Source organism: Notamacropus eugenii, chromosome 2 (genome assembly GCF_028372415.1).
Source record: "Notamacropus eugenii isolate mMacEug1 chromosome 2, mMacEug1.pri_v2, whole genome shotgun sequence".
NCBI lineage: Eukaryota > Metazoa > Chordata > Mammalia > Diprotodontia > Macropodidae > Notamacropus > Notamacropus eugenii.
Genome location: NC_092873.1, coordinates 342,301,000 through 342,326,169, shown reverse-complemented (window position 1 = coordinate 342,326,169; position 25,170 = coordinate 342,301,000). Strand labels below are relative to the sequence as shown.

At 39.3% G+C, this 25,170-nt stretch overlaps 1 protein-coding gene across 1 annotated transcript in view; it reads left to right on the top strand.

Annotated features, from left to right (window-relative positions):
• Positions 1 to 6,126, top strand: part of SRP68 (signal recognition particle 68) — a 58,006-nt gene extending 51,880 nt beyond the window's left edge. Inside the window, exons 15-16 of the mRNA XM_072645770.1 lie at positions 603 to 655; positions 3,973 to 6,126. Coding sequence (XP_072501871.1) covers positions 603 to 655; positions 3,973 to 4,200 — 281 coding nt within the window. The 3' untranslated portion in view covers positions 4,201 to 6,126. The remainder of the gene's footprint in view (positions 1 to 602; positions 656 to 3,972) is intronic.
• Positions 6,127 to 25,170: the final 19,044 nt, after the last annotated feature.

The window sequence follows — 25,170 nt, the reverse complement described above, 5'->3', positions numbered from 1 at the left end:
CTTAGAACTGTTAAGACTGTCTCTGGGGTTTGGATTTTTCAAGGCCTCTAAGGATATAGCCAGTCTTCTTCCAGCCAGTGGCCAGATGTCTGCCCTTCCATTTGGTTCAGAAAATTTCTTCAGGACCTTTAGATGTGTTTTTGAACTTGGTTAGCAAATGAACCACTGATTACCTCTTCTAGGTGCCCCTACTTTAGTGATTTCAACTAGCTACAAGGAATATGGAGAGCTAGGGAACCAAATCCCTCCCACCATATTAGGAGATGGAGGGGATATAAAGATAAGTCTAATATTTTTTTTCAAAGAAATGCTAGTTTTCCTTGGACTAAATATATTTCCAAGGTTTGTTTTTTATCTGTCCCAAAAGTGTAGAACAAGGTCCTGGAGTATCAAAGACTTGTTGCCTTGACCATGTGTTCCCTACATATGTGCTTTACTATCAGAAGTTGGACCAACACCTCCTACATAGTAGATACCCTTTTATCTTGGGATTTAGGACTATAAGCTGTCTTTGTTCATATCACACACAAATGCCTTACATCTGTCTTTTATATATAATGTATGCACTTTAACGTTTTATTGTTCCCCTCTAAATCTTTCAGATACAAATGACCCTCATGAAACAGAAAGTCCCTCCCAAATCAAGGATAATAAGGTAAGTCTAGGCTTTGTTACTCTGGGAAGAGCTGTGAAAGTAAGAGACTAGCTACTTGCTATGTAGTACTAGGATATGAGATGTCATTTGTTAACACTTCACCAAAAGCCCTGAAATATCATTTCTATAATACACATTTATTAAGTCTTTAGGCCAGTGGTCTCCAAGCTTTTTTTGATTGCACATACTTAACAGTAAAAATTTTTGAGCATAAACTTCCAGTATATGCATCTTTGTTTATAAATTACATACCTATACTAACATATATAATAACAAATAAAGATAGAAATGAAAAGGAATGACACATTAAATCTGTTTTTAAAATTTTATCAATATAGAAACTTGCTATTAAAATATTATTTTGTTCATTATTACTTGATATTATAGTGAGCAATGCTATTGATTATGTTTCATTATTTTCAGAAAAATCTCTGTGGTTTCCTGGGAAATAGAGTAAACTTGTAAATATTACTCAGTTAATTTACTATTGTAGTCATCATGAGAGTGAATTTTTTTTTTTTATTTAAAGATGATTAGTACCGTGCCTGGCATGTAGTTAGTGCCTAATACTTGTTGATTGGTTCATTGAATATAGTCAAGTGAATGGAACAGTTTTCACGTTTCTCCCTGTGTAGATATTCCCCTCACACAATGCAAAAACAATAAGCAAAAGCAAATTGTGTTTGATTTCAACTTAGCAGAAAATTTTCAGTACAAATCTATTCTTTATACTGTTCTGCTTAATGGATGATGTCATACCCAATTTCCTATCCATTTTTGGATATTTTAATTGTGTTTTTGTTTGAGTGTGAGGGACAGCAGGAAGGCCAGTGTAACTGGGCTGTAGGGTGAAGAAAGGACGGACACACACACACACACACACACACACACACACACACACACACACAGAGCTGGAAAGGTAGATGGGGGTCACACTATGAAGGGCTTTAAATTCTTTTTTTTTTCTATCCAATAAACCTTTGATTTAGTGTCTATTGTATACAAAGTTATGGAAATACAAAGATAGGTGTGATGTGATACAGACGTGCATTCAAGGAGTTAGCAATATCATGGAGGCACGGGGGCCAAGATAGTACACAGAGACCTGGAGTACAAAGAAGAGCAATATAAGGACAAAGGAAAGCTCCAGGGAAAGTGCTATGGGGAATTGATTCCAGAAAGATCTCTTTTGTATGACCAAGTTTGGGACTTGATTGAGGAGAGTTACACCTTTGAAGGGAGATACAAATCAATAGGGAGTGGCATTGGATCATTGAGGAAGGGAGGGAAGAGTGAGTAAAAACATGGATCTGTGAGAGAGAATCATGAAAACAAAGGACAAAGAGAAAGTGGTTCCAGAATGTCTGTTGAAGGACATTGTTAAGATGTACTTATACTGAAAAATAAAAAAAGAGATGTGTTAATAATGGGGGGAATTTTTCAAGTACCTTGATTGGCTAATAGGGAAGATATTTTTGCTTAGAGAACTTTACTGGTGCCCTTCAAATCACACCACCTAGGCTCTTGCTATACTAGGTCATGCACCAACTTTCTTAATTCTCACATCAGATTAGAATTGCCACTGAAACTGGTAGGCATTTAAGATGTCTTTCACATCAGTTTCTTTCTCAGATGATTTAAATACTTCCTCTGAGTGCTGAAGATTGATTCTACTTACATTCGAGTATGATTTTATTTTCCTTTCTGAAAGCTGAGAGTCTTGCTTCTTGTGTCCTTCTCATAATAGTGTATTAGGGGCATTACAGTCCTCATGGGAACTCTGGAGCACTTTTGGTTCAATCAGCATGCATTGAACTCCCACTGCATACAAAGCTCTGTAGCCTACTTTGTGAAGGATAAAAAGATGAGTAAGGCATAGCCCATTTCCGTTAAGGAACATATGATCTGGTAGGAGAGATGAGACATAGACACAGTAACCACAGTGGAAGGCAAAATAAATGTTTTAGAAAAAGAGGGAAAACAAGGTTTACAGGGACTCAAATGGGAGAGTTCATATCCTATAGCAGACATTCTTAACCAGTGACACATGAACATGTTTAAAAAATTTTGGTTACTATATTTTAACATAATGTCTGCTTTAGAAGCCTATATATTTTATTTTGTATACTTAAAAATATGATTCTGAGAAGGGCTTCATGGATGTCATCAGATGGCTAAAGGGATTGATGACACACAGAAAAGTTAAGGACCTATGTCTTGTAGAGTGGGAGAAATTAGGAAGGGATCTATGGAGTAAAATTTGTGTTGGGCCTTGAAGGAAGGATAAGATTTTAATAGATTGAAATTGGGGAAGGTTACTCTGATTAGACAGAGCACTATATGCAAAGGTATGGAAGTGGTAATGGATGAATGAAAAAAGTATTAAATGCCTACCGTGTGCCAAATGCTATGCTAGATGCTGGAGATACAAATACAAAAGGGAACTATTTCTCAGAAGGGCTTTAAATTCTAAACAGCAAAGTTTATATTTGATCCTAGAGGTAAGATGGAGCCACTGGAGTTTACTGAACAAAGCAGGGAAACCAAATGGAATATTACAGTAATCCAGGCAACAGGTGATAAGGGCTACAACCCTGGTCGTGTGAATGGAGAGAAATGGATGGATGGATGGATGGATGTTTGGATGGATGGATGGATGGATGGATGGATGGATGGATGGATGGATGGATGGATGGATGAGAGATACTGTAGAGATTTGGCAGTTGCTTCACTACATGGGGTGAATGAAAATGAGTTGTCATGGATAATACCAAGGATGTAAACCTATATGACTAAAAGGATAGTGATGCCTTCAACAGCAGTAGGAAATGGGAAAGTTTGAAAGAGAGGTAGGTTTTGGGGAAAGATAATGTAATAAGACCTGCAGTGTTGATCATAACCCAACCATGTCTCTTTATCCTTTTCAAATCACCTTGTACTGCCCCAAAGCTCAAAGCCTGCCAAAGCTTTAAGGTGATATAGGGGGACGGGAAGAGGGCATTCTGAGTGGAGGGAGGAATTTTCCCAATGACAGCTATGTGGTAGGGTCATAGTTAGGCTGTAACTGCCCTTTAGGCTGAGCCTCCGTTTCACAGAAGGGCAGAGGCTGAGTTGGGTGATAATTGGTGAAGGATAGTTAAGGTTGTATGGGGATGGTTAGATGTAAACCATCTTTTCACCCTAAATGATTTTTCAGACCTCTTGAGTTCATGCAAGGACCCTCACTTTAAAGATCATTGCCCTACACTGCTTCAAGATGGGATGTCAGTTGCTATGCATAATAATACTTAGGATTTAATTTTTGTTTGATTTTTCAGCCTCTTGTTGAACGATTTGACACTTTTTACCTGGATCCTTCTCTCATCAGCAAGCAAGCCAACCTCGTTCACTTCCCACCAGGATTCAAACCCATCCCTTGCAAGCCTTTGTTCTTTGATCTGGCCCTCAATCATGTGACTTTCCCACCTCTAGAGGACAAGGTGGAACAGAAGACCAAGAGTGGCCTGACTGGATATATTAAGGGAATTTTTGGATTCAGGAGCTAATTAATATTCTACAGTGGGGGATTTAGATTCTTACTCTGTATTGTGAAAAAGCTTCAGAATATTAAATTCAGGTCTGAAATTTCCCAGGGTAGGGGTCTTAACATCTTCCCTATGTCCTCTATGTGTATGCATTTGCATACTTAACTAATGTGTTAGAGGGAAACCATATTCTTTCCTGATCAGTGTGTGTGAGTTTATTCTGTCTCCCCTAAGACCTGGGTAAGGGGCAATGCAATTCTGTCCCATGTAACTCTTGGAACTTATATTTTAATCAGTGATGCATTCAGGGAGAGTACATACCAGTTATGGACCATACCTAGAATAATATTTTTCCCATCAGTAAAATGGATTTTAAACCAACCTGTCATTCCTATGGAGTTAATTGTTGAGCATCTAGAATCCTTGGATAACATTTATTATTACTATGAAAATGTATAAAATGTTAGTCCTGCCTTACTTTTCACCCCCAACTCAGTTATAAAAAAAGCTGTAGCATAAGAAAGGATCTTTATTTTTAAAGGAAATATGTTCTGAAATGATGAAACCAAACCTTGTATTAAAAGGCAAAAGGTAGTAGACACCGTAATACATTTTTATATAGCCTAATTTAACGTTTAGTGGTATCTTCCTGAGCTTAAACCTTGCTACTACCTTGATTTTTCCTTCTGGGGTGATACCCTATTATGTGTCTACCCTACCAAGGTCTACCTGGTAATTTTACTATTGATGATGGTAGACATGGATATGTTAGAGGAGCTATCTTTAAAAAGAAAAATTCTATCTTGGCATTTCTAGAGACAACTTACTGTTGCATTTGTCAGTGTTCTTCCTTACCCTTCCATTTTAAAATGGAGTTTTTTGCCTTGTCCATTTCAACGTTCACACCAGAATTTCTCCTTTACCTCTTAATGTCACAGTAAGTTGCTCCGAATGAAATTTTATTGTCATAAGGATTAGAATTTTTAATGAGCTAGTGGCAAGGGCTTGTGCTACTGTGTTTAGTATTAAAGACAGTCAAGAAAATAGATTTAGCACAGGAGCATTCTGTCCAGATAGCTTAGCCTTTCGCATAGTGTCAACTGGATATCAAACAGATTGGTTGTAAGAGGCTAAGACAACCAAATGTAAATGTATGTACATCTCCTGGTCATCGGATGCAATCAAGTTGTTCCTATGGTTGGCTTTGTTGTGAATGGATTCGGGATCAGCATTGTGCACAGAGCAGCTCGTGTTGATCCCTGGACTGTTTTATACAATGATATTTTAGATACCAAACAAAATGCTTCCACTGGGATAGGAAGTGGGGAATGAAGTTTTCTGGTATTATGAATTTGACATGCACTTTGTCCTAAGTGGTGACTTTCATGTTCCTTTGATTCATTGTTTTCTAACCACTCTGGTACTATCAGCATTGGGATTTGACCCACCATGAACCTTCCATCTCCCAAAGTGGGGAGAAGGGTGGGGGGGAAGAGAAACAATTCAATCTCCATTTATATTTTTAAAACAAACCCCTAGATCTGCTGGTGTTAATTTTCATTTTAATTAAATCTATGAGATACACAGTTTGGGTGAAGGGGAACAGGGTTCCCAAGTAAGCAAGATTTAATCTGAAGGAGCTGATGTTAACTGCTGTCTTTTAATTTTAATTTATCAAGTAATGAAATTTTAAACATCCTTTTGGGAAGGTAGTGATTTATCTCAATCTGTCTTTCTTAATGCCTTTCTTAATTTGTTCTGTTTAGGAAAATGTTGAGTTGAGTCAGCTAATGGATTGGCCCAGCTCCTCTCTGAGTGCTGTGCCTCCTGGCTTTTTCCTCCTTTCATATACATTGTTTTGATGTCCTGTCTCCTTTTCCAGTTTTACATTAAATCAAGTGAGAGTTCTTTGTTTCCTTGTTTAAAATAAAACATTGGTCTGGTTGAGTTCTCTTCCAAGTTGCCCAATGAAGCACCTGTGCTTTTCACCATTAGCCGTGAAGCACCAAATTGTCCCACCTCCAGCAAATTATTGGGGACAGGAGCTACCAGGATACTTCAACTTTTGCGTTTCATATCTTAAGATCACAGCTTAACATCAGGGCCTTCAAGCAAACAACATCCTGCCTGAACTTGAAGGTGGTGTCTATTCTGAAAACTGATGACCATTAGCTTCCCTGAAAAGAAAACTACCTCAGGTTTGACCCACTCACTTTAGTAGCTTAGTGTTTTTTCCACTTCAGATATGAATTTCTAGCACCTTCCTTACCACTAAATTTAATTTAAAAACTAATTGAAGGGCAGCTAGAGGTGGTACAGTGGAGAGCACTAGTCCTGGAGTCAGCAGTACCAGAGTTCAAATCTGGCCTCAGACACTTACTAGATGTGTGGCCTATGGGCAAGTCACTTAATCCTGATTGCCTCAAAAAAAAAAAAAACAAACCTGAAACCCCAAACTAATTGAAAATTTCTATATAGGATATCGAACGAATTCAATTCAATAAACATTATTTTGGAAAGCTTGAAATACCAGAGTCCCAGGAAAATATCCAAAGATAGAAAAGACATATACTGGTTATAACTACAGAGAAATAAAAACCAGATTCATCTCTAAAATGTTTCCATTTTCATTCTAACTCACTACTGATTAGAGAAATGCACATTAAAAATTCTGAAAAAAAATTGAAAAATTCTACCTCATACCTTTTAGATTGGCTAATAGGACAGAAAAGATAAATGAGAAATACTAGAGGAAATGTGCAGGGGAAATGAGATATTACTGCACTGCTGTTGGTGGAGTTGTGAGCTGATTTAACCATTCTGTAGAGCAATTTAGGACTGTGCCCAAAGGGCTATAAAACCATACGTATCCTTTGACCACTACTAGGTCTCTATCCCAAAAGAGATAAAAAAAAAAACAAGGAAAAGGAACCATGTGTTCAACGATATCTATAGTGGCTCTCTTCTGGGGGCCAAGAATTAGAAATTGAGGAGATGGCCATCCACTGGGGAATGGCTGAACAAGTTGTGGTATGTGGTTATGATGGAATACTATTGCACTATAGGAAATGATAAGCAGGATGCTCTCAGAAAAACCTGCAAAGAGTTGTATTGGCTGTGAAATGTACTGTATACAAAGTAATAGCAATATTTTAAGATGATCACCTGTGAATGACTTAGTTATTCTCAGCAATACAGTGATTTAAGACAGCTCTGAAGGACTTAGGATGAAAAAGTGCTCTCCATCCCCAGAAAAAGAACTGACAGCTATAGGCTGAAGCATAAAATAAGATGTTTCCACTTTCAGAACAAAAATAATAGATTAGGAACTTCAAGAGTCCCTCCCATGGAACAATAAAAAGCTAGCATCTCAGTCCCTGAGAAGCCTTTTTGGTACATGAGAGACCACCTTTGTGTTGCACACTTGTGAACTGGATATGTTTCAGTAAGTGAAAGGCATGGAAAGTGGTTATCCATCACTGAGTGCTGAGATACCCAGCCCAGCACTATGCTAGTGGCCAAGAGGTGCAGAGGTCTGGATTAAACATGATCCCAGATCCCAAGCAGATGAAAATAAAGAGCAACCATCTGAAACCAAAGGTCATGATTAATTTAACATCACTTATTGAGATCATTATCATGAGGTCTTTCTTTTCCTTGATATTAAGCTATTGAGAATCAGAGTTTCTTAGATGCCATCAGTGAACTGCTTTTACTTATCAGTTGTCCCATACTGTAGCAAACTGGTTGGGATTTGGCAAGATGTGATGTCCGTGTTTCAAGACAAATGGCTTTATTCAGTTCAATTAATACCAGTTCTCATGCCCCAGAAGTCTGGGCTTTATGACCTTAATTTAAAAGTTGGTTGTGTTATCCTTGGTGGTCTTATTACTCTCAAAAGCACTCTGCCAAGAAGCAATGCTTCTAAGAGATAGATGGGCAAGTCCATAGAGCTAAGCATAGTCAACTGTGTCTGGTAGGGGTGGAGTATAGCAAGCAAAGGTATGAATGACCCAGAAATCACCAGATATTTAGTCTTGAAGCTAAACTGTCTCTTGTCATGTATCCCATCTGTACCTGAGAAGTTCTACACCTCTGATAATCATTAGAAAACTTTGGATGATTCATTTGTGCTCTTCTACCAAGTTCTGATTATGTAAAATCTTTATGTTAGCCCCCTCATTGTAGAGCCCTCTGGTTGATTGTCTCTCTCAGCTCTGACCTTGGGTCGGATTGTCCAGGCATTGCCCTAATTGTGACTTTAAAGAATAGTTGAGAAGAGGCTGCTAGCTAATTTCCATCCTCTTGTCACTGTGTTGAAATCTCCCTTTCTACACCCTAAATCTCTGGGGCTCTCTAACCAAAGGTCATCCCTGCCCTCAAGTAGTTTCCCTTGCCTTCCTATTCTCACCAGGAGGAGCCAAAATATGGGAGTGAATGTCCAGTACGACCCTGGCTATTCTGAGAGACCATTAGAATAATGTGTAAGTCCAGCAGGCTTCCCCTCTGACATAATCTGAATTATATTCAAAATGTCTAGTTCAAACTAGAAATAAGGACAGATCAGATAGGCCCTACAAAGAAAAAAACATTACTGAATTTCTTATTGTTGTTCCTCTGCTGAAGCTGAGGAGATGGGAAAAGATGAACTTTTGGGAGTTTTTTAATTGTTTTGATATTTATTTTTAGCATATATCCCATTAGTCTACTCTGATTTTGCTCTTAAACTTTGACTACTTTAGATTTTCCCTCTCCTTGTCTTATGGTCTTATGAGCTTCAATTTTTTCTCCATCTCAAATAGTATTACCTTGGAGCTACTCTGATGTATTGATATGATTATTGTCAAGACTTCTTTCTCTACTTCTAGTGAATTTGACATGCGTAATAAAGTTTCTAGATTGTGGAACTTAAGCCTTCGCCCTTCAAGACTGGAAGTGGGAAGGAGGCCAGGACAAAATCCCCTTGAGCCTGGAAATTTCATCTGTTTTGTCTTCAGCAACTTTGGGATACCCACAGACAGTAGTGATCCTAGAGGCAATGATAATAGACTAGGTCTGGAGAGCAGGCTTATGAAATTACCTTAGCCTGAAAGCCTTAGCCAGCAGCTTCTGGGCTACTGTTGTCACAAAGAGAGGCACTAAGGCTTAGAAAAGAAGAAAAAAAAATGTGATTTTTCCTAGGAATTTTGGGACAAGTACTATAAACTTGCCAGGGTTGAAATGCTCCCTTTCTTGGGGATGAAGGGAAGAAGAAGCATGGTTTAAATAGGGTACAAGAAAACTTCAGGAGCCCACCTCTGATATACTCTCACTTTTAGTGTGCTACAGGTGGCTTTTGTGCAAACTACTTAGGGTTGAATAATGCCAGAAGGGTGACTCATTCTCACAAAAGGTCAGGTCTGTGTATTCATGCTCAGTTTTGGTGGGAGGAAGAAGTAGCACCTCCCTCAACCCAATGAAAGGACAATGTGCTTGCGGTGGACTAGCCAGCACGCATGCCCTTTCTTTCTCCTTCCTCTCCTCTCTCCCTCTTCCACCTAGTTCACCTCCCTATTCCCTCTTAGTGTCTATTCGGGTTCAGATCCCTGTGTAAGGTTAGAAGGTACAAGCAACATGATGGTTTTCCCAGTTCTATTTGATGAGAGGGCTCAGTGTTGAGTTGGTGGGAAAATCACAGTTTCTTGGCTTTTGTCCTCTGATTTTCCCAGGGCAGTACTAGATTTCCCTCTACTACTTCCCTGGTTAGGCCCAGAGCCAAGGAACATTCCAAAGTTATCCTCCCTAAAGCTGCCTTGCAGATTCTTCAGGACTGTTCCAGGGAGGTGACGCCCAATTAACTCCTACCTGGCAGCAAATTACTTTCAGTTCAAATATTTGTTTCCTCTCCTCCCCCCCCCCCCGCCCAAAAAATGGGGTGGGGGGAACCTCTTATAACAAAGATGTATAGTCAAGCAAAACCAATACCCCCTTTGACTATGCACAAAAGTGTCTTTCGTTCTGTATGTGAGTCCTTCGCCTATCTCCCTGTCAGGAGATGGATTGTATACTTCATCATCTGTCCTCTGAAATGATGGCCATGGCGCTGATTTTAAGTCTTTTAGAAGTTTTATCTTTACAATATTATTTCCTCGGACATTCTCATAGTTTTGCTCACTTTGCGTCAGTCTTTCCAGGGTGCTCTGAAACCTTTCCTTTTGTGATTTCTCACAGCTCCATATGATTCTATTAAAATATTACCATAATCAGTTGTCATTCCCCAGTTGATAATGGGCGCGTCCTTGATTTCCAGTCTTTGCCACTACAAAAAGAGCTTCTCTAGGTATTTTTTTTTAACACATGGGCCCTTTTTCTCCATTTAATCTCTTCAAGTATATATTGCTAGGTCAGTTTATTAACTTGGAGAGCATAGTTCCAAATTGCTCTCTAGAATAGCTGTTCACAATTCCACCAGTTGTATACTAATGAGCCTGTTTTTCCACAGCCCCTCCAACGTTTAACATTTTCCTCTTCTGTCAACTTTACTGTGTGATGGGTGTGAGATGGGACTGAGGGATCGCTGAGTTAATTTATATTTCTTTAGTAGTGGTTTGGAGCATTCTTAAATAGGAAATTGGTTCTTTTTCCCAAACGTTTTAGGTCATCTTCAAAGCCACATTGGAGCTTCCACACTTTGTGGTCCAATGTGCTGAAGTAGCAAGCACCCTTAAGAGTTCAGAGGAAATAATCTTTGAGGCAAAAACATGGTCGTTAGCAACCTTTGTACCTAAATAGAGGGTAATTTTCCCGACCTGACAATAGTCCATAGCATGTTAAAGGTTACTGTTACTTAGGAGAATTCTAGAAGCTTGGTACTTATGTGCTACCATAGCAGAAGTAGTATTTACCAGTGCTGTAGAAATTAATTTCCTGGGAGGGATAATGAAACATGAACAGAACCACTTGTCTTCAGCAAGGCTTTACAAAGAAAAGGGACAAAGATCAGCCTTTGTACCGGATCTCATTTGTTCTACATCTGTGCTCCCAACTCATCTCATTCTTATGGAAAACCGGTATTTGGTCACTAACACGCTTCTGCCCCCTCTCCAATTTCCCCTTAGGGCCTGGGTTAGGGAAGAAGGAGTATGAAGGTTAGCTGACCCTTCCGGTGTGGAAGCAGGAAAAGGTGCTCAGTGTCTGGGCCCCACTGGGAAATAACTTCTGGCCTACATGGATGACTCTGACAGTGAATTGGCACGGTAGTACTGGTGGAATACAGACCCTCATACCAAGTTCTACCATCAGCAGGGAGTCCAAGTAAGGAAGTAATGACACCCTCTTGAGAAGACTATTTAAACGCTGTCTTTGCCTCTGTCTCGTACTTCAGACTTAACAGTTGTGGAAGCCTCTGCTTGGCATTTAAAGCCCTTCACAATCTGGTCCCCTCTTAACTTATCTTTCTGACCTTGTTATACGTAGCCCACCCTCTCTTACATTCCAGCCAAACCTCCCTCACACTTGGATTTTTATCACCTGTGGACATTTGGGTCTCTCGGGTACTATTCTCCACAAAATAGCACACCCGAGCGCCTCTTTTTCTACACCTTTGCCCGAGCTATCTCCCAAAGCTAGAGTGGCACTCTTTCCCACCTCACTCCTGATTTTTAGTATCACTTGTTTACTTTGAAACCCAGCTTAAACATTGCCTTTACTTGGTGTCTTTTCTGATGGTCCAACCACCAAGAAAAGGGACGCCTTACATCTATTTAGGAAATACCATGCCCTTGAATTTCTCATTCTTCTGTAGGATGCCATTTCTAATGGGTGTGGAAGGAGAAAGAAATTATCTCCCTGTCTTACTGAACTTGGCTGGAAGGGCAAGGGAATAGATGAAAAGCAAGTCCTTAGAGCTCGGACTTTTCACCAGAGCTAACTGTTGAGTTCACAGCAGAGTGGGGGTAGCTTGGTTTTTATAGGTCCAAGAGCCTCAGCTGGCAGTCAGTCACTGAAAGTTCCCTGACCCCTAAACCCATTGACCAATAGTTGTTGACTGAATGTTAATTAGGTTGTTTAGGAACCAATTTGATCAAGGTCTGCCTTGATCTACATCCTTTACACTTGGATTTTGTCTATAAACTTTTGGAAATTTCAATTGCTACTCTTCCCTCCTTAATGGGACAGCTAGGTGGTGGAGTAGAGTGCTGGGCCTGGAGTCTAAAAGAGCTGAGTTCAGATCCAGCCTCTGACACTCACTAGCTTTATGACCTTGGATAAGTCACTGAACTAGCTTTATAATCCTATAAATCCATCTGTAAAATGAAGATGAAAACAGCACCTGCCTGCAAGGGTTGTGAGGGTCAAATGAGAAAATACCTATAAAGCACTTAATACAGTGCCTGTCACATAGTCAACTATACAAATGTTAGCTGTTAATATCATCATTATTGTTTTTCTCTGATATCTAGGATTGTGGGTATAAACAGGTAGTTTTTCCCATCTTTTTGTGTGAAGCTATTTTGATTAGATTTGCAAGATAATTTGGTAAATATATGTATGTATACATGCATATACATATGTAGACACATGTATTATGCATATATATATATATATACATACTCACACAAGTGTGTTTGTGTGTATGTGTGTGTAGACACTGTTTCCCTGTCTCACTCAGACTGGGAAGTGCAATGGTCCCTCCTAGCCCAATTTCGCTGCTGATTAAGAGGAAGCTTTTACCTGCTGTGGGGTAGGATAACCTCCGCACATACATACATACCTGGTTGAGACATCCAACAGGTTTTAGACCTACTGAAGCTTAGCACTCCCAAAGTCAAGCTATCCACCAGCTTTTCAGCCTCCCCTAGTAACTGGTATGTACCAACATGTCTTGCTCAGTAAATATATTCAAACAATCTTTGGTTTACAACATCCCTTATTAATAGTCCATGATCCAACAGTCCAAATCCATTCTCAGGTACCATTGACTTGGCCTGCTCTTCACTCAAATCAATTTTTCATTTAATCATCCCTTGATCTCAATGGTTAACTGAGAGAAACTTAACTTGTGCCCCTGTGGCCTCCAGCTTCTTACTCCAGATTTCATAATCATTGGTGATCTTTTATAGATTCTTCTGACAGGAACACTTGTGCTCATGTAAATCCTCAGAAGTGAATAGCAGTCATCCATTTTTGTAAGTTTTCTGTCTCTTCTGACGATTAACTCATTGGATTCAAAAATGAGAGGAAAACCAAATTACCAAAATTAAAAAATGGAAAAGGTGAAATCACAACAAATGAAGTAGAAATAAAAGAAATTGTTAGAAAGTATGTTGCCCAACTAACTGGCAACAAAACTTACAAAAGAAATAGATGAATATTTACAAAAATATGAATACCCAGGTTAACAGAGTAAGAAATAGACAATCTGAACATCCAGTCTTTGGAAAATGAAGGATAAATAAGTTCCAAAGTGGGGAAAAGTAGGCCCACATAGGTTAACAAATGCACTCTTATCAAATATTCAAAGAGCAAATAACTCCAATATTACATAAAGAATTTGCAAAAAGAGAGAAAGAAGGCATCTACCAAATTCCTTCCGTGAAATAAAGTTGGTCCTGATCACCAAACTAGAGAGGAGTCAACTGATAAGCATTTATTAAGCACTTACTATGTTCCAGTTAACATTGGCATGAACTGAAGATACTCCAAGCCAAAAGCGAAAGTGTCTGACTTCAAGAAACTTACATTCTAATGGTAGAGACAACCAAATATATGCTGAATACGACTGTGACCCTTGATACCAGTCAGGTACAGATCTCTTCCAAGGAAAAACAATCCTGGATGCTACCCAGGTATCAATTCTTACCAAAAGAGAGCTATGTGTCAGAGATGAAGCCTGTTGGAGTTTGTTCCACAAACAAAAGTAGGGTTTTGTTTTAAAGGGACAGGTTGGATTTTTTCCTACTCTGAGAGAATGAAAATCTGAAATACAATCGAACTCTAGGAACTGTAATCCTGGACAGACATAATTGTTTTGTCCATATGTTGAAAGGGAGTCTATTGTGAGATTGGGTTCTTTAACTCTGAGGGGAAGACAATGAACTGAAGTGGCTAGAGGAAAGAGCTTAGTTTCTCCTCCACCTTCTCATTGTTTGGAGGGAAGTACTACAGTGATGCTGACTTTGGCAACATCCACTAGAAAGAAATGAGACTCTGGGTGTAGCTTTGGCTCTAATGGCCAAACCTCTGCTCATGAGATGGTGCAAAACAGTCCTCCCAAAACCTGGGGCGCATTTTCCCACAACTATACACATTGTCCATGGGGACAGTAAAATACTATGGCAATGAGGCTTACTTGTACAGAACCTACAGGAACCAGGAAAGGAACATCTGTGTCTTGGAAATCCTCCCAATGTTTCCCGTAAGTGTAGCTCTCTGCTGGGCTCTGAGGGCCTGTGCCTTTCTTGTTAGAGTCCCCAGAGAGCATTTCTCTCTGTCACAAAGAAGAGTGACCCTCACTTTCCCTGACTGTCACTCTCCCTTGCCCCATCTGTCCTCAATGGGTCTCTGTTCCAAATGATCCTTTAATACCTTGCCAATGGATACTACTACTGACTCTGCAGCCCTGACTGTTGATGTAACTTTCAGATGTTCTGAACTCACAAGGTCTTCAATACACATCCATCTTGAGATACCCAGCTTAAGATCAGCAAGGAACAAACACAAAGAGAAACAGGCAGCTATTCACTCATAGCTGCCATGGCCAGGTCAATGCTGGATCAGTAGCTAAATAGAGGAGTTCTTGTCATCACTTAGTGAAAACTGCTCATGCACACAAGATCTAATTTAGGAAGTAGGCACCTCAAGTTCTATATGATGGACTGGAGCCAGGAAAGGAATATCTGAGCATGCCTTATAACCCACCAGGTAAGGCAAATCCACACATGCCCCATGCCCATTGCAGTAAAATCTAGTGAGAGTTAAGAATAGGGGAGACAGAAATGTTTTTAGGTGGCAGATAAGGATCCATTCTAGAAAGAGAGGGTGGAGTGTGTGGGTGATAGTGGGAACAATTGGTTGGATAAGACAGAAAAGGATAGGATCAACATATAGAAGTTGGCTTTGTTGACAAGCATCACCCTTGCATCAGAGATAGGAGAAAAGGAAGAAATGGTGAAGGATGATGATTAGGAGAAAGAGTTAAGATAAAAATGGGATAAGAGGGAGTTCTTGACAGACAGAGAAAGAAAAATATAGACATCTGAATGTACTAATATCTTAATGAATACTAATACCAAAATGTTGAATAAAAATTGTTAAAGAGGGCACACTGATATATTCAAAAGATTATCCACCAATATCAGGCTGAATTTAGACTAAGTTTGCAGGATTATTTCAACATTAGGAAAACTATAAATATAATAGACAATAAAAACAAAAATCATATTATGTCAATAGATATAGAAATAACTTTTATCTAAATACATGCATGCTAAAAAACAAAACACTAAAATATAGCAATAAAGAAATCTTTCCTTAATATGGTAAATAATTATATAAAGCCAAAACCTAACATTATCTGTAATGGAGAAATACTAGAAGGCATTCCAACAAGACAGAAGGTAAAGCAAAGAAGTAGTGTTGCTACAATTTGATATAGTTCTGGAAATGTTAACCAAAAGCAATCATAGTTCTAAAACAAAGGAATTAAAGAAATCAATATGAACAAAGATGAAACAAAATTAGAGCTACTTTTAGTTATATGATAACTCAGTTAGAAAATTAGAGATTCAAATAACATACAGTTGAAACAATAACTTTAGCAAAGTAGCAGAATATAAAATAAACCCCCAGAATAATCAGCCTTTATATACACATGTATAAATTTTCTATGTATATAGAAGTGGGCTATTTCCCCACATGTAACGAATATTTAAGAAGAAATATTTAAGAAGAAAAAAACCAAGCTATGAACAGCTATGGGGGGAAAAAATGCTTCAAGCCTTTAATAAGAGAAATTGTAATTTTAAAAATGCTGAGGTTCCACTTCACATTCATCAAATTGGAAAAGATGACCAAAAAAAGGAAATTGGGTATGACATTAGATGAATCATTTATGCTCTCAGCACTCTAGATTCTAAGACTCTTTTTGAGAAGATACCAACCTTCCTTGGTAAAAGGAATTTCCTTAACTTGTAAATCTCCTGTACCCCAGAGATCAGAAGTCCAATCCCTATTCTATATGCTGAGCACTGAAAATACTGATGGAAAAACAAGACAGTCTTTGCTATCAAGGGGCTCACATTCATTGATCCAGGCTGATGGTGGGAAGGTTGAGTTCCTTCTCCACAGAGTTTGCAATGAGAGAAGATTATATAAGCATAAAGGGAGCAGGTGTCTCATGAACCTCACTCCTTTCTGAGTGAGGCAGGGGAAAGTTGAAGGGGAAATATAAATGAAATAAACAGAAAACTGGATGGAGACAAGAAGAGGGAAGAGAAGTCTTTAAGGAGAGAATGGAGTCAAAGAGAAAATAATCACTGGCCAAAAAAAATACTTCAGCTATGGAGGGTTGATTACAAAGGTGCAAGAAAAGGTGAAGGAGAGAGGGAGAAAAGAGGAGGAGGAGGAGGTTTGATAAAGAAGGGGAGGAAAGAGGTTTAGGCTGATAGGGTTCCAACTATAGATGGATTATTACCAGATGGATCCAACTATAAAGGGATCATTCCTTTCTTTCCTCATTTTCTTGTTCCCTATAAAGAGGAGGTGGGGGGGACTGTAACAGCAAGGACCCCGGCATCCACAAGAGGGCCTGCTGTAAAGGTTCTTAGATCTGCTTTTCTAAAAAGAAAACAACTTTTGAGGAGTCAACAGTCATTTTAATCAAACATATATCAAGAGAGAAAATACAAGCAGAGAAATAAAGACCAACAGACAGGGCTTCCAACTGTCTGACCATAAGCAATACATACATCACAGATCAACAGCCAGATCCAACTGTCTGACCATACATACGTACATAGTTACCAGAGAGAGAAGCACCAATATCTGGGTTTTCAAAGCCAGGGAGCTCCTTAATAACTACCCAGAGTCTCATCTGGCCAAAGGAACACTTCCAGTGAGTAAACCCCAAAATAAAACCTCACCTCAGAGTATTTATACACTTTTCAGAGCTGGAGGGCATGACTCTCTGACTCAGTGCCTAAATAGAAATTAAGAAAAAGTATGGAAATCTATTAATGGTTGGGGGAGATTTTTAGCTGTTCCCACCACCCACCATTAACATTACAGGGACAAAGAAAAGAAACATCATATGACATGATGGAATTAAAAACAAACCTAATAACCAAAATGGTGAAAATTCATGGGACTCATTTGTTGTTGTTTATCCTTCCTTCTTGAAGAGGACCAATGAAATCATGAGGGTGATATCTTGTCCTGCTCATGAATTGGATTTAAGTGACGCAGAGCTGTACAGTCATCAGCCACACTCTCTTTTCCAGAGCTCATCCAAGTCCAGTGCAGGACAAAAGTCAAGGTGACTGGTGATGGGCCAGGGTGCAATGGGTAACCTTTGCCTTTCTAAATAACGGTCTTTCCCAGGTCTCAGTTTGTCTGAGGCAACACCCATTCAGTGACTAAGGACTAGGTAAGAACTGAGACAAAATAATTTACCCACAAAAGGGAGGAGAGTGGCAGAATGTATCAGAAAGCAAAACCCACAATATTTGTTTACAAGAAACACTAAAATGTAAAGATTCACACAGAGGGACTGGGGTAGAATCTGCAACTTATCTGGTGGATCCAAAAAAGAAGCAATAGCCCTCATAAGCTCAGATAAAGCAACATTAAAATAAAAGAGATAGTGATAAAAGAAATAAAACAAAAGAGATAACATTTAAAGGTATCATAGATTATGAAACAATATCAATACTAAATGTATATACATTGATGGCAGAGCATTTAAGTCAGTAGTTACCTTTTTCTATATCATGGAACCTTTGATTGTCTGGTGAAGTCTATAGGACCCTTCTCAGAATATCTTTTTAAAATCTATAATTGTAGCAAAGGCTAAATTTCAACTAGAGGTTATTGAAAATAAACATGAAATAGGTTTCCCAACCAATTCCACAGAAACCCTGAAATCTAGTCATGGACCACTTGGAGATCTGTGAACCCCAGATTAAGAATCCCTGATCTAAGTACTTAAAAGATTGTGTTTATCCTTCCTTTTGAAAGAGGACCATGACATCAGAGAAATAATGGCATGACTTGCACTTGACTTTATTTTGAGTGAGGGAAGGCTGTGCAAGGTCACCAGTTTCACTTTCTCTTCCTGAGCCAACTGGATCCAGTGACTGGATATTCATCAGGATGACTGGAGACGCCCAGGATTCAGTGGGAGACCTTGGCCTTTTAGGCTAAGGCCTTTTCAGGTACTCACTTAAAGTGAGGTAATGCCCATTCAATGAATAGGCCTCTTTAAAAAGTAACCAGGGAGATGGCCCCTTTAATAGAAAAGAAAAAAAATAACAAGATAAATCATGCTGGGAGGGGCAGGAGCCTCAGGGTTGTTGTTTCAAAGAGAAACTGTTACTACTGGTATTGACTCTAAGTTAGGAGGGTCCAAAAACAACCATTGAGTGGAGGTTGGGCAGGGTCCCATTGTTCAATCCATGGGCTTCAGAGTGCACTGGGTCTAAGGTTTTAGGGGAGACAAGAAAGAAAGAAATATGGAAAGGAAGAGAAGAGAAGGGAAAAGAAGGAAATGGAAGGGAAGGGAAGAGAAGGGAAGGGAAGGAAAGGGAAGGAAAGGAACCCAACGTACCCCAAGATAACTGGCCATCTCACTTAAAAGAAGAGATAAGCAAACTACAAAGGGAACTAGGCAGTATGTTGCACTTTAGGACATACCACCAAAATCACACAGTGGATGTGTCTAGAGTATATGTGTGAAGGGACACACACTTAGGGAGTACCTATAGGTCAGGTATATTTGGGAAAAGAGCAATTCCCATGTCTGATGTTGTAAGAAAACTGATGTCTTCTAGCAATGACATCAGTCTATTTCCCCCAGGCATTTCCCATTGTCTTGTAGTCTTCACTATATGCTGCTTGACGGAAGCATAGTCTCTATTGGATATGTGTGTTCGTCCTTCATTACCAAAGAAGACCACGTCATCAGAGAAATAACGACATGACTTGCACATGACTTTGTTTTGAGTGAGGGAGGGCTGTGTAGGTCACCAGCCTCACTTGTCCTCCAGAGCCATCTGAATCCAGTGACCAGATATTCATCAGCATGACTGGATATGTCCCAGGATGAGGCAATTGGGGTTAAGTGACTTGCCCAAGGTCACACAGCTAGTGAGTGTCAATCAAGCTGTATCTATCCAATAGAGAGCTCACCTCTCTATTGGACACAGCTTGATTGGACATATAATCTCTGCCAGTTTTTGCCTATTTAGATTCATAGTCTCTACCAGGCATTGTTCTACTGTTTATGTAGTCTCTATTAGATGTTACTCTGCCTGATATATAGTATTCCCTAGATGCTTCCCTACTGTTTTTGTTATTGGTCTATTATGTTTACAATTTTCCTAGCTCCTGTTGAGCTATCTCAGCAACACTCATAAATTGAACTTGGTCATAATGTATAATCTTTTTAATACGTTGCTGTAGCATCTTTGTTAATATTATTTTTGCATTTATATTTATTAGAGATATTGGCCTATATTTTCTCTCATTGCTTCATCTCTCCCTGGTTTTGATACTAGGACCACATTTGTTTCAAAGAAGAATTTTGATAGGATGCCTTCCTTCTCTATTTTTGCAAAAAAAAGTGTATACTATTATAATTAATTTGATCATATATTTAGAAAGCAATTTATAATCACATATACTTTTTTTTTGCAAAAATAGAGAAGGAAGACATCCTATCAAAATTCTTCTATTTCCATTTGATAATTGCCAGATTTCTTTCATTTTACAGAAATTCTACTCAAGTCCCTAACTTCTTTCTTATTTATCTTTTTAAATAAGATTTGTTTAGGTCTAAAAGGGATACACTGAAGTTTCTCTTAAGCTGCTGAAATTTACTATGCATACACCCATACACATACATGAACACTCTAATAGGAGAAATTCTAATTTTAGAAATTCTGAGGTTCCACTTCATAATCATCAGATTGGAAAAGATGACCAAAAAAAGGAAACTGGGTGTTTTATATAAGTAGGGTGAAGTGTGAGTCTAAATATATTTTTGTCAAACTTCCTTCCAATTTTCCCAATGATTTTTGTTGAATAATGATTTTTTCCCACTGTTTTATAATTTTGGAGCTAGTTAAACACTAGTCTTTTGTTTACCTTTGATTCTAATTCTGGATTTTCTGTTCTGTTCCATTAATGCATTTTACTATTTTTTTAAAATCCACAACTAGATAATTTCAGTTTTTGGTTTTTTTATCTGTTTGGTTTGTTTGGGTTTTTTAGGGGGTGAGGCAATTGGGGTTAAATGACTTGCCCAAAGTCACACAGCTATTAAGTGTCAAGTGTCCAATGCCAAATTTGAACTCAGGTCCTCCTGACTTCAGGGCTGCTGTTCTATCCACCACACCACCTAGCCGTCCCTCAGAACTAGATAATTTTAATAAGTGTAGTCAGCCAGTTAACTAGCATTTATTAAACACTTCCTGGATGCCAGATACGGTATGAAACACTAGGAATACAAAGAAAGGCAAAAGACAATCCCTGCTCTCAAAGTGTTTACAATGTCTAATGAGGGGAACTACATTCAAACCACTGTATACAAACAAGATATCAGGAGGATAAATTGGCAGCAATCTCCAAGGGAAGACACTATAGGACAAATCCCCCTTCATCAGCATTTCCCAGCCAGAATTCCCCTTCATTCATCTTCCTGCCTACCTGTGTTTTCAAATGAACTCTATTGTTTTATCTAATACTGTGACCTAGTCCATTGATACACAGAGTGTAGCATTGAATATATAAATTCATTTGGCCAGCATTGACATTTTTACTACCTTGACTGTGCCTCACTGTGTTCATCAGCCCCTGCATCTTCAGTTTCTTGACCAGGACTGAGAAGAAGAGCCATTCTAGCTGGCTTCTAGCTGAACCACCCAAAGTGTGTAGTAGTCTGTCTGGCAACAGAACTGAAACTAAAATCTGCTTCTTGACTTTCAGCGTTGGAGCTGTTGTTCTTCGTTGGGAAGAAAGGTTATTCTATCTATCCATAGGCTTGTCAAGACTTTTTTCTTTGTTTTAAAATTTTATTTAAAATGGGAAAGGGTACCAAGTGTACAAAAATATTTATAGCAGCTCCCTTTGTAGTGGCCAAAAACTGGAAATCGAGGGAATTCCCATCAACTGGGGAATGGGTGAACAAGTTGTGGTGTATGAATGTAATGGAATACTATTGTGCTATAAGAAATGATGAACAGGAAGACTTCAGAGAGACATGGAAAGATTTATATGAACTGATGCTGAGTGAAAGGAGTAGAACCAGGAGAGCTTTGGTCACAGCAACAACCACAGTGTGCGAGAGTTTTTTCTGGTAGACTTAGTACTTCATTGAAATGCATGGACTTAAAAAGTCCCCAGTAGACTCTTGAGGCAAAACACCTTCCACATCCAGAGAAAGAACTATGGAATTGCATCACAGAATGAAGCAGACCATTTTCTTTTGTGTTATGTTATGTTTTGTTTTGTTTTGTTTTATGGTTTCTCCCATCATTTTAATCCTTCTATGCAACATGACTATGGTGAAATTGTATTTAATAGGAATGTATGTGTAGAAACTATATAAGATTGCACACTGTCTCCGGAGGGAGTGGGGAGGGAGAGGGGATGGAGGAGGAGGGAGGGGAAAAAAATCTAAGATATATGGAAGTGATTGTAGAACACTGAAAACAAATAAAATAATTATTAAAAAATAAAAAAATAAAATTTTATTTGTTTTTTTATGAACAAAAATCTATCTTCTGTCTCATTTCTTCCTAATCGTAATGTTAGAACACTTCCCTCCAGTGAAATAAAAGAAAAACAAAACCCTTGTAATAAATCTGCAATCAAGCAAAACATATTCCCACAATGTAAGACTTTCCTCAAATAAGATAATACATTTTTAGCTCTTTGCAGACCTTAAAGTGCTATATAAATGCTACCTATCTATAGACCTGTCTTCTCAATTTACATGTTTCTTCCTAGAAACATGAACCATCAGATCCTCTTCAGTGCAATTCATAAAATCAAAATGATTGAAAGGGACTTTAGAGATTATTTAGTCCAGCTCCTCCTCTCTTCTCAGGGATGGGAGGTGGGAGAGAAGGGCTGGTTTTGGGGACCTACGATTTCATTGGTATAGAGAACTCCCAGTGAGAAAATCCCCTCTACCAATGCAAATCAGTACCCCTCCTGAAGGACTGAGATATTGACTGATTTGTCTGAGTTCACACAGCCAGTATGATTCAGAGGCAAGTCTTGAACCTTGAGATCTTCTCTCCAAGGCCAGATCCCTGTACATGAAGGAAGCTATGCTGTCTCTTTTCAACCCCTCATCTTAAAGCTAAGGAAACCAAAGCCCAGAAAGATGATGTCATTACTTGTTGAGGATTGCCCAATGAATGACTAGTAGAACTGGGTTCTCTCCCCAGAGGAGCTGCTTGCTTCTGAATCATTCTTTTTAGAACAACAGTAAGATGGTGGGGTCCCTTTGGAACCAAGGCCTGAACTTGGATGTGTTAATATGGTAGTGTTCATTGACACCATCCTTCCTGAAATATTAGGGACCTATCTTATCAGTTAGCGCAGTAAATAGAGCAATGGGCCTAGAGTCAAGGAAGACTCATCCTCCTCAGTTCAAATCTGACTTCAGACACTTACTAGCTGTGTGACCCTGGGTAAGTCACTTCACCCTGTTTGCCTCAGTTTCCTCATCTGTAAAATGAGCTGGACAAGGAAATGGCAAACCACTCTGATACCTCTGCCAAGAAAACCCCAAATGGGGTCACAAAGAGTAGGATGTGACTAAAAGACAAGCTGCTCTCTGAACAACTGCCGTCCACCAACTGTCCATTTTCCTCTTTACTCAACAACCCAGTATACCTAGATGATACTGTAGGTAGAATGCTGAACTTGAAAGTCAATAAGTCTCAATTCGGTACTTACTAACTGTGTGACCTTGGGTAAGTCACTTTATCCTTTGACTGCCTCCGTTTCCTCATATGTAAAATGAGGATAATAATAGCACCTACCTCTCAGAGTTGTGGTGAGGATCAAATGACATAATATATGTAGAGCACTTTGCAAACCTTAAAACCTTATATAGGGGCTAGCTATTATTAATTTTATAATGCAGGATCAAATGAAATAATTTATGTAGAGCACTTTGCAAACCTTAAAGCCACATATAAGGGCTAGTTATTATTAGTATTATGATGCAGGCAGGGAGAAAGAGAGATGGTAGTATGAGAGCTATTAACACTGCCTGACTCCTCCTGGAGTTGGATGAGAGTGTCTATGTGTAGGGGCTCTGCAAGGAAACTGAAACACTGCTCTCTAGGTAAACCTGTGAGACATTTTCAGTGCTGATTTGGAGCCGGGGGCCCCAATCTCAGGACTAGTTCTTGGACTGGTGTTGAGTCTAAGGATGGAGATAGCTATAGGGTATGGCCAGAGCAGAAGTATATGGTTCCACAGAGAAAAGCTTGGAATGCTTTGAGGCTCCCAGGCTGGCTCTATGTCAGCTAAGGGGAGGGACAACCAGTACCAAAAAGCCAAGGCTTCAAATACATGAAGGGGTGTCCCAAGAAAGAGGAATCTGACTTGCTTTGATTGGTTCCAATGGATAAATGATAAATAATGAAGGGAAATTGCAGGAAGGTCCATTTCCATTCAAAATTTCTAACAGTTTACAGGCTGCCCAAAAGCAGATATTGCCCTAGGTGGCAGTGGTATTCTCCATTGCTGTCAGTCTTCCATCAGAGGCTAGATGATAATTTGTTAGGGATATTACAGAGAGATTTGATAGGAGTTGGTGTGGATCCTCCAAGGGACCTTCCATAGCCAATGTTCTGTGGTTCTATGGTAACATTGTTGGAAGGCCTAGCACTAACCATATTTTCAAGGACACACGGTACTATTTGTCTCTTTTCTCTCTAAGATATGTAACAAATGCAGATTAACTCCCAGGTTACTGGACAAATGCCTCTGCTCTCAGGAACAATCTCCTCATGGTTAGTGGGAAGACATAGCAAAAAAAAAAAATTCCACCCTTAACAATCAACAGAGCCCTAGGTTTCTCCATCTGAAAGATGAAGGAATTGGATTAAGTCACCTCTAAAGCCCCTTGGCAGCTCTGGCTTTCTCTGGATTTGTAAAATCTGGGTACATTAGGGACAGAGCAGACTCTAGGAGTCTTAAAACCTAAAATTATTTAAATGAGAATGGTGCTTGGGAAAATCGTGAGGAGCTGGGGGCATGTGCCCGGTATTTGGTGGCTTATGGAAAAAGAAGGGGACCCAGATATGTCTATACCTGCTTTCATGATTAGTTGAGGTACATGTGTATAATGCGGTATGTATATCCCTAGGCACCACTGTAACGAGAGAGGGACTGCCTTCATCTGTACATGTCCCCTCCTCTGGATGCATTTTCTAGACAGGATCTCTCTTCTTTCTGGCTGGACTTTCTTTGCACTGTCTGTCTGTGTCCTCATCCTCATCCTTGTCCCTGAACATCTCCCCAGTTTCATCAGAGTCTTTGGGTACCCCTCCTCCCTTGATCTCTGGGTGTGTGTGGGTGGAACAAGTCCAAACATTCTCTGGAAGTTGGGCAGGCTCTGCTGCCGCACCCTCTGGCCTGTACTTTCCTCCTAAACTGGTTGTGCTAGTGTGCTGTGTGTATATGTGTGTGTGTGTGTGTGTGTGTGTGTGTATGTGCACATGTGTGTAGGGGGGGAGTGAGGTGTGTAGACTGCTGGAGCTCCCAGGCCAC